This window comes from Silene latifolia, chromosome 5 (genome assembly GCF_048544455.1).
Source record: "Silene latifolia isolate original U9 population chromosome 5, ASM4854445v1, whole genome shotgun sequence".
Classification (NCBI taxonomy): Eukaryota; Viridiplantae; Streptophyta; class Magnoliopsida; order Caryophyllales; family Caryophyllaceae; genus Silene; species Silene latifolia.
Window position 1 is genome coordinate 17696380 of NC_133530.1, and position 11194 is coordinate 17707573.

Here is an 11194-nt window from a genome sequence, read left to right on the forward strand (position 1 = left end):
GGCAAGTAGCCGAGGTAATCGGGGTTACGGCTCGATAGCAATTCTTCTAGCATACCGGTCGTTGTGTCCCCGTCGCTCTCGGCAAGTAGCCGATGTAATCGGGGTTACGGCTCGATAGCAATTCTTCTTTTTGGGTGGCAATTATGGAGGGGACAAGCACTTGGATGGAAAACTTGGTTGTTTCTTCATTTATGATCACGCGTTGGGGTGTCCACATTGGGTTTGGACACCTCCGCCGCTATACAAAGTACTTTCTTAAGTTGTCGGTGTTCCAATGGCTCATCAAAGGCACACCCTCCATGTCTGTCAGCCGGTATGTACCCGGCCTCATTTCTTCAACCACCTTGTAGGGACCCTCCCAGTTGGCCGTTAGTTTGCCATGAATATTTCCTTTGTTGGTGGCGGCCGACTTTCTTAGGACTAGGTCTCCCACTTTTAAGTCCCTTTTGTGGACTCTTCGGTTGTAGGCTCTTTTCATCCGGTTTTGATATACTGCCAAGTTGAGGCGTGCTGTATCTCGGCTTTCTTCGACCAGGTCTAGGGAGGCTTTCAGGCCTTCCTAGGAGATCATCTTGGTAGAATGCGGTTTCGTCGGTCGCGACTACCTCTTGTTGTTTTGACATCTTAGCTTTTGGGGTGGGTTTTTGTGTTTGTTTTTTTTTGTTGTTTGGGAATGAATGTGACTAGCTTCTAGTGTCTTTCCCCACAGACGGCGCCAATTATTCCGGGCGTAATTCCAGAGCAGATATTTGTTACCACTCGTAGCTTGTAGAACGATGTCTTTGCTTGGATCCTCCTTGTGGTCTCCTGAAACGATGAACAAACTGAGGGCTCGGCTTTGGCCGAGCGTACTCACTCCGACGCTCAAGTCAGTAAGCTTAGAGAGGTAAGTTGTTGTTACTTGGCTAAACGTGTATTGTAGAGAGATAAGGAAGATATTACCAGATGAATAGTGGTTATTAGGTTAATTTGTGGATCCTTTCCTCAATGAAGGTTGAGGAGTATTTATAGACTTTCACCTTTTGTCACGTAGTGGCCAAGTGGCCAAGTGGCCGGCGAGGTGGAAAGGCGATTCTACCTCGGCCGATGTACCTATGGCGGGTGGCCGAGGGTCTTGGATATGAGTACGCGGATATGTGCCCCTACGCTGGCTAGTTGTCGCCGAGACCAGGTGTGACAGACCGATGGGCTTCATCGGCTAGACTGTCAAAGTCGTTGACTTTGCTGTGGATACCCTTGACCTTGCTTAATATGTTGACTTGGTCAGTGGTGCAGAATATGCCCCATCATTAATAAAACACCAACACATTTATTTATTTGTAATTTGATTGAACTAATATAGCCTATCAATATTCAAATTGCTCTATGTAGTTCATCTAATTCGCTACTCACTAGTATAGTTTTAGCGAACTATCCCGATTGAAAATTTTAACTACCCCAATAAATAAATTAAATTTAAATTTTTCTATGGATTTCTAAAGGAAAATGGGATATTTATCTACAATAGGTGGGTAGTATTACAACTTATAAGCAGTTACAACAATGACTTTCATAGACTTCAATCATTCAACTATTTTTCTTCTCTCTCGCATCTCTTTCAGTCTTCCCTCACCCTCATCAATCATATGATCATTGATTCACATCCTAAGTCATACACCTATGATTCATACCCTAAATCCCTAGATTTCAATTGAAAATCAAATTAATCATCCTCGTTATTATGCCTTACTATTCCATCCATCAAATTACCCTAGCCATTTATTTACCTTTACCTTTTGACATAAATAAAGATAAAAAACCGAGTAGAGCACCATCAGTAGTTGACAAATGAACGATAATAGATGACAAATGAATAATAGATGTGGCAGATCCAACTAAGACGAAGAGAGATAGAAATTAGATTAAGCATCGAGCCAACCCATGACCTTCCCTTTCCATTTACACGTGCATTTTTGGCTCCCTATATGGCTATATATTATGCTGATTCTTGTAATCTTGTGTGTATATATAACTATATAAGTGATACAAAATGTAAGATGCCATACATTTAATCTTATTATCAGAGTAGTTAATTAGTGTATACCATTTTAAGAATCCTATGCTCATTAAGTCCTTTGTTCTTAATTATACAAAGTTGTTGCCACATGCCATGCATGTGCATGCCGTTTTTACAAATCTAATGACAACAATTTGGTTGAAACTTGAAAGCTCGATATATATGGCTCATAATATATAAATTAAGCCATTTGATTAAGCATCTAATTAGCTATAACAAAGTGCAATTAGGATTATGTACCATTAAGCATATCTACAACTACACTAACCATGATTAAACTGTTATAATGAAGTATAAAAACTTGATATTCTTTTGACTAAGTAATGCTTATTTTTTCAACTTAAAGAAGCTGTGCTGAACTAAACTGAATTAAGCAAAGCTGAATTGACCGAAATTGAAGTAAGAGTTACTCCGAATAGAGCTGGACTGAATTGGGTTGAATTTAGCTAAATGGAGCTGCTAAACTGAATGAAGTTGAGCTGAAATAAGCTGCCTCCAACTAAAATATAAAATTTTTATGTCATCATACAAATAAGACTCGAATAACTATTATACCATTTAAGAAATTAAGTTGCTACATTATGCTTGATACATTACAACTTTCACATTGATCACACTTGATATTTCAAATATACAGATAATTCATTTTCGATATCTCAAAAAGTCGAGCAATTGCAATATCATCAAGTCACTAACGCCTTGTTCTTTTATTTTGGCTTAATTTCAGTTCAATTTAACTCAGTTCTATTCAGTTTAGATCAGCCTAGCTCTATTCAGTTCAACTCAATTGTATTCAAATTAACTCTTATTTCAACTTTATTCAGTTTAATTTAGTTTAATTTTTTTAACCAAAAAATTCACAACTAAGTCTTAGATGGTTTAATTGAGATGAGTTGGATCATAGGGTAGGCCAGTTGAAATTGGGTGGTTACTCGTTGGTTTAAAATGGGTTGGGACCAGTTATTTAGTAGACTGTGCTTTACATGGTACACCGAGCCATGAGAAGACGACGAATGAAGTTCCCCATAAGAAAAGCATTTGAGTTTGCTTTACAACTATTATTCCCATATGTTCGTCACATGGCCAGCAACTCTATAGTAACATACCACCAAACTATACCCTGCAACTCCATACACTAAATAATACTCGTAGGAGTCCTCCATCTTCGATCAATTCTTTCCGTTTGCTTTTGACACGAAAATAACTAATAACCTAGAGTCCGAAAGAGTTAAACACCCAAAGAAGAGAAACATATAAAAATGACGAGTTCATGTAGCTTTAGGCTTTGTTCTTTCTAGTTTAATTTCAAATTCATCTGTTCATTTCAGAACTTAATTTAATTTCAAATTTCAGTCTTTTTCTTTGCAAAGGAGTTGAATCGAATGTTCGAGTTGAATCGAATAAATTTGAAGTGAGAGTTAATTTCAATAGAGTGAGCTGCATGAAGTTGAGTTAAGCTGAACTTAAATAAGTTGAAATTAAGACCGAAAGAACAAGGTCTGACTTCAACTCCATTCAATTCATCTCAACTTCATTCGATTGATTTATTTCGATTCATTAAGTTGATTGAGTTCAACTCTTTTCAGCCGAAAACAACATGGACTTCCCCATTTGATTGATTCAAACATTAGACGTTGAATACTAGCTAGCTTATTAAATTACAAGCTATGATTATGAGCCTCATCTGAATGCTTATACTCGTAACGATTTTTCTAATGTGTCACAAGCCACATGTTAGACACTTAGAGAGTTAAAGGTACCTAAATGAAAAGTTTGACAATTAATTTCCCACTGAATAACGAGAAAGTTATTTTTGTAGCGGAATGGTCAAGTACACCGTTTCCGAACACCACATAATTTTTTCAGGTTCGAAGAATATTAAAGATCTAATCTCAAACAAATATATTAAAGCAATGTTTGGTTAAATGTCATATTTGTTGAATGAGAGGACAAGAATCTAACACCCAAATTCACATTATAATTGTTCCATATGTCCCTGACTGCAATGAAAAAAGACAAAACAAGACCGATTTGTACAAACAATAGTTATAGAATTTTAGTTCCGTAATGATTTGATTTTACCTAACATAGATCACAGATTCACAGCCATATGCTTGCCTAAAGCATTTCCTACATCTATAATATAATCAATAATTATTGTGTAAGACGATTTTATACCGTAAGACGAACCATTATATAAAAAAAAACCATTAATTAAAAGAAATAAATGAATGTATTTTATATGAAGGGCTATCTTTACATTTGAGATCATCTTATTATATAATTTGTGATAATATAATGTTATTGGTAATATTTATAACCTTCGAGTAATTTTGACTTAAAAAGTTCTTTGTTAAAATAGAATATCAAATTGTCAAAATAAAATTATGCTAGGTCATATACGCATTTTTTACCTTTTCCTGTTGTTGCGTACTGCACTACTTTTCGATGCCGACTTTAAGTTAACGAATCATCTGAGGACAGTAGTAGGCCAAACAAAAAACGACCCGACAAACATGCATTTCCAAGCTACAAGCTCATCGAATCACAAGCTATTTAGATCATGAATGTTATGCTTGGTGCTAAATGGCATGAATTAGGGAGACAAAATTTATACAAGCACAAAAAGGCTACTAAAAAGGTTTTCTGGTTTTATAAAAGATGAGCTTCAAGAACAAGGGTATTCCAGAAACATTCAACCGCGAAGATGATGATTAGTGTTGCCAAGTATAAAGATGACATTTTCGGACTTGGCAACAGTTCACCGTCTCTAATAATAGGATTTACCCTCGACAGGTAATTTGGCATTAAGTGATTGACTTCAAGGATTTCAGAAGGCACTACTAAATCATGATAGTTCGCTGATAATACGCACACACTTTTCTTCCAAGATCTTCACGGCTTCAGTAAAGAGAACATCGGGAGGTAAAGCTCCGGTAGATTCAATAGTAACTGACAACAGAGCAAAAAAATGAGTTAATTGCAAACCGTCTAGTTCAATTGCAGTTAACATTAGTATTTCTTAACCCGATACATCACTCTATTACTGATCACCCATAACAAAATATTAACAATAGAGGTTTGTCTACTATTTGAGAGGTTCATAGACAAACCTCCCTATTGTTAAACAAAGGTTTATGGGTTTATAAATGAAAAGGGTTACAATTATGTATACAGGTTTGTGTTTTTGGTTGTGAGTGATAGTAGACCCCATGTAGTATACATGTATGAGGTTTATCTATATTTAAGAGGTTTGACTATTGTTGTATTGAGGTTTGTTGTTAGAGAGGTTTGTGTGTTGAGTGATGTGGCATTAGACAAACCTCGTTTGGGGTTTGTCTATTGCTAATGCCCAACAGTGTATAAATCTAAATACCATGTAGCACGGCAGATTTAAAGGTAATGTCAACATCAAACTAAAGCAACGAAGCAACACGACATCAAAGAAAAAGCCGACTGAGAATAAAAACACGAAGATGAGACCATTGGGATTCAAGTGGAAGTTGAAAGTACAACTCGCACCAAGTAAATTGATTAGGGTTTCAATTGGTCCTACATCAAATTAATGTGGTTTCTTACCCAGAACTCAGCTTATGTGCTGAGGTCCTACAGACTTGTGTGTTCCTCCTTACTTTCAATCTTATACGAGAATGGTCTAACATGCAATCTTAGTTCAGGCATAGAGAGAATGAGGTGATGACATGTGTAATACAGTCTCTCACAAGTTGATGTGCTTGATTTAGCCTCAGGGAAACCCCTTTGGTAGGTTAAAAGAAGAGTAACAAGATAAATTTACCAAAACCAAAAGAAATTAGGTATCTGCACAAGCACTCTTTGGAGTTAAAGGGTTGGTCACACACGCATGTGAAACCGTCTGGTACAAGTTTATTTAGCCTCAAGATTTCTCCTTTGGGCAGTTAACAGAAGAGTAATTAGTTGAATTCATAAATAAACAACTTTTCAAAACCTAATGAAATAAGGTATCTCCAAAAGCAATCTGTCTTTACAATTTTCCTATTTTGAAGGTGACTTCAGCCATGCAATCAATAGGGGTACCATAACTAAACAAACTGCCAAGCATCAGTTATCAGACTGATAAACATTAGACAAGTAAACTTACAGATGAAATGATCTTTCTTGCGACGTAAAGCAACATATTCGGCCCATCCTTCCTCTTGAATACATTCCCTGCAAAGTGTGCAAGCTCTTGGTCTTGCGGCTGTTGCTTTTCTACCTGTTCACAAGAAATTTTTCAATAAGAAATATGAAGAACATGCAGAGTATATCACAAGCTTTACAAAGAAATGAGCAACTCGCTAACGTGTCATTTTTGCACTGCAGAAAACCAATGATCAAGAAGACAAGCAAAAATATACTACCTCCATCCCAAATTCATTGTCCTCATTTGACTTTGGGGGTCAAGGTCTAGATGAGGTTAGACCACACTCATTCAAACATATGTAAAGATACGTTATTAAAATTGTCATAATCGATTCATCGTATAATTTTTTTTCATGTGACCATTATTAAAAATTGTACTTCCTCTCTTCAAGCAATTTCACTACATTATTCAAATCTTCTCGCATATTGTGAGAAATGTAGCAAATGAACTGAATAAAGGGAGCAACCATTACAAGTCTTGGTCACTGAGAAAAAGTCTCTCTAGGGTTTGCCTTGATAAGTCCAATCACATGAAAGAAAGATACTCTCTCCTTTCATTTCGTTGCAAGTCGACTTTTCAGTAATACAATAATTGCTTTTCACTCAAAACGAATTGTAACCTTTGTATATTATTATGATCAAATATCAGTCATAATCGATATTGTTGATCCCCAAAGTCAAATGGCAACTCAGAATTATATCAATTTTACCGCGAGAAAAATAGAACCTTAAAAAATAAAAATAAAATATACCTGCTGGAGTATCCTCTATATCAAATACATTAGCTGGACATTTCTTAATAAGCTGTTCTGCTCTCTCATCACAAACGTCTTGCAAAAGAACTACCTACAATTAGGGGAAAAAAGAAGAGAGTAGAAATCAAGGTATGAGAGTCCTCTTCTCTGTACACGGAACTAAAACGTATGCGAGAGGGCATTGTTGTCAAAAGAAATACTGCCAATGAAGATGGTTTTACCTCGGGAAGCATCCGGTACCAAGCAGTGGCTACTGGGGACCATTTTGCATGTTCTTTGCCAATGCCTTTAACAGCATGAGCTTCAAGTTCGATTTCCTGCAGAAACACCAAGGTTGCATTCAATGAATTAACAGAAAAATATTGGGGGAATGGATTAACATTAAAAACAAAGTTGGGTATTGGCTTGATCATAGAGATTTTTTAATGAATCATTAATCAACGGTAATTTATTGGCAGAATTAAACTCCACAGCTAAAATACTAGTATATTGAAACAAAGCGAAAACGAGGAAAAAGGAAAATAAAAGCATCCAATCTGAACAGAATCGAATGAATTGATAGATTCGAACTATATCTATGAGACTATGACCTGACATTCAGTGAACCTGCTAAACTGATAAAAGACAGAGCCTAAATAGAAGGATTGCAATATCTATCAAAAATTACCTGGCGAGAGGCAAGCCTAGCAATAGTGATATCAGGATACTTGGGACATATTGGATCGCTAGAGAACTCAGGCTGCAAGTCCTGACTAGATTTAAAATTTGTGTAAGTCTGGGGTTTTGAAGTTGAACTTGACGCCGCTTTTTCTAACTCCAATGGAAACATACTACCATTTGGTTGCCACTTTAGTTCTTCTGATTTCACTGCAATGTTTCACCACGTATGGTTACGATCACCCAAGAAATGAACCAGTGAGCAAAAACCACCCGTCATCATTGTTCATTTGCATTGAACAATGAACCAATGAAGTACAGTTGCTATTACCAAAGAAACTTTTACGTTAAATAATAGACACTTCAAAAGGCATTAAAGTTATACCTGTAAGACGTTGTCCACCACGTTTACAACGAGCATGAAGGCCGAAGACAATTGTATTTTTCTCATTTGGCTCATCCTTTTCTTCAAAGAAGAAACATTAGCCAGCCAATTAGTATGCCTTAATGTGTAATGTTAAGTAATGAGTTAAAATTTCAGTCAATGACCATGACTTGTAAGAGAACAGTCTAGGATCGACCTTCAAGGGAATGAGGCCCAACCTGTGCGCAAGAACTTCATCTTGAACCACCGATGTGTTATTTGCTATAAGAACCTTCTCAATTGCCATTGTAGGGACCTGCAAAAGTAATTTAAAGTTGACCTCAACCTCATACTGATCACAAAACCATCACAGATCTCCACCTAAACAGCACAAACCATATGCAAGGCAAACTACGGAAATCGAAAAGAAGTCAAACCACAAAAGTTCAATGCTGCAGCAAAGCTGTGCGGATTGCAGAGTGAAATAGGTATACAGTTATAATACAAAGTGCAATCATAAAACCTTGAGATTGTAACATTTTAGAAGTCTGAAAAAAGTATCAGGTTTCTACAAATGGTAGTTTTTCGAAATTATTGCTCAAAGCCAAAGGCAGTACACAACTTCAAAGTCCATATGAGCACTGGGCAGCTATGAAAAATTAAAAAACAAGCCTAGCGAGACTAATTACCCCAAGCAACTATAACATATAGAAAGTCCAAATGAGCATGAAAGAGTCTCTCAAAGTTATACTAAGTGAAGATGAGGATATAAGCCTTTCGATGAGATACTATTGCATTGATTTATTGGTCATGTTACCGAGCTTAGATAAGATTTGAAAACAAGGAGAGAGGTATATGCGTGGTTATTGGTGCTTTTTGTGTGTTGCTACATGATACATATTTCATAATGGGCATGTATACAAATCTCCACCAGCCTCAGCAGAAGTGTGGTAAATTAAATTCAGGTAACAAAATCGAGAAAACTGACTCGCAGATTTGGATTACAGACAAAGCGAACATACACAAAACTGTATAGCTGAATTATACTATATGTGAAAGAAAACACCTTCAACGCTGCAAAACGGTGGGGACAGAGGAAAGTTGAGATTAAAATCACCTAAAATCTACAACAAATGATGAAAGAAAGCAATTGATGTAGGATTCAGCCAGATATTGAGAATAAGAACCAAGGGCAGGGGACGAACTGATAAAAAAAACATACATCAGAGTATTGCAGGATTAACAGCTACTATGAAGACTCATCACAGACTAGTGGCTTCTAACACCTCAAATAACAATTGTCTAAATCTCTAGAACATTGTCCCAAATCCCGCAATCTCACAATAACATGGTCGGATGCATGCAGGCGTACCCTTACGTGACTACATGAGCAAGACAAATGAGCTATTTTCATATGACCCAAAAAGAATTACATCAAGAATTGCATTAAATGATGACTGCTGCTGCTACTACTGCTACTACTACTTCATAACATAGGTGCAATCATTTCAGTGGGTCATTTTGCTTTACTCTTATCATCTTCTAAAACCTAACAATGATGAAAAATATGTATCTACTTCAACACAAATTCTCATTTGTGAAGTACAAAATCCGTCAAAAGCTTGTGAGGTGAGACAAAGAGGCAAGTGGGAGGGGAAGTGAGAGGGGGTTGTGAGAGGTCACAAGCAAGACGGGCTGCTACTTCAATACTAAGCAACATGAAAATCACATCGAGAATTGAATTAAACAGCTACTACTTCATAATGTAAGCGCAGCTGAGTCATTTTGCTTCATTCCATCCTAGTCTAAAACCAATAACAAGTATTTACTTCAGAATTCAACAGACCTCAGAAATAAGAATACGGCGAAAAGCATTGGCCAAAGCAGCATCAATACCAATCATATCAAATTCAATATCATCCTCAGTAAGACGATTAACGACTATTTTGAAATCCTTGAAGAAACTATCCAAGCCTGAATTATCTACCCCTAGCGAAGCGTAAGCTCCCGAATACATAATCGATTCCGTCTGCGTACAAAAATAATCAAATCAATCAATGAAACCAATTAAACAATAGATAATAATTAAGAGATAAACAACTGAAGAAGCAGAAGGAGAAGGAGAAAAACGATACATCAATTGGAGCGTCGGCATTGCAGGTAACACGAGTACGCTTGAGCTCCAAGTGTTCTGGTAATTCCGGCATTGTTGATTGTTGAAGGTGAAGATGGAGAATTGGGGATTTAGGGTTTAGGGTTTTGGGGTGGCGCGTATTATTTTGAGTTTCGGGTATGTATGTTTAGGGGTTTTGCATTTTTGTCATCGGCTCATTTCAAGTCCGGGTTACTCCGAATTTAGTAGACTTGACAAATGACATTTTGGTGTCCCGTGTCGCATTTGTGTTTGTGTCCGTATTTATCCATTGAATATAAACTCGACTTAATTATGGCCGATCAATTTGTTTAAACAACTTTTATATAAACTAGCCATTTTAATCCACTTATTTCATATAACTAGTTTAAATCCATTAATCTAACTAAATACATAACCCATTAAGTAGAAATGATATGAGTTACATGTCTTATTTTTGAACATGTTAGGTTGATTATCGATTCAATTCACCTAATTATGACCATTTATATTTTATATGATAAAAGGGTATTCGTGCCCTAAGACTTGAAGCCTAGCTGGCCTAATTGAATTTTCTGTTATGTTCCCGTTAACCTAACTACTTAAGGGAATGTTTGGTTGAGAGATTTAGAATGAAATGGAATGGATTTTAGTCATTTTTTAGTGTTTTATTGGGGTGTTTTGGAATGGAGTTAGAATCCCGATAGATTCTCATTCCACCCCAACCCCTTGGAATCCCATACCCACCTCATCCCCATGGATTCAAGCTTCATTACTTCATATTTATTTTTCTAATGAACCGAACATGTTTTGGAAGGTATGGAATTAGAACCCCATACTCCTATATTTTCTCATTCCTATCTATTACATTCTTAACTAGTGAACCAAACGACCCCTAAATGAGTTATACCTTCGTAACTCTAACCTGCTAACTTCATGTCAGGTTTTTGTGGGAGATTATGATTATCACCTCTACCATTTAGGATGAGTTTTGTTGAATACGGAGTCATTTATGGGTGAGTCATCTTTTAGACGAACAGTCCATAGAGAATTTAAGAGCACATTTTTTT

General features: G+C 36.5%; 1 protein-coding gene across 1 annotated transcript; it reads right to left on the reverse strand.

Annotated features, from left to right (window-relative positions):
* Positions 1-4544: 4544 nt before the first annotated feature.
* Positions 4545-10313, reverse strand: LOC141656924 (uncharacterized). The gene is made up of 9 exons (XM_074464014.1): positions 10129-10313; positions 9840-10022; positions 8181-8309; positions 8015-8096; positions 7640-7839; positions 7194-7289; positions 6970-7063; positions 6177-6290; positions 4545-5008 (listed from the first exon to the last, which is right to left on the reverse strand). Exons 1-9 carry the CDS (start codon positions 10198-10200, stop codon positions 4905-4907), a joined length of 1074 nt encoding a protein of 357 aa, XP_074320115.1. The 5' UTR covers positions 10201-10313; the 3' UTR covers positions 4545-4904.
* Positions 10314-11194: the final 881 nt, after the last annotated feature.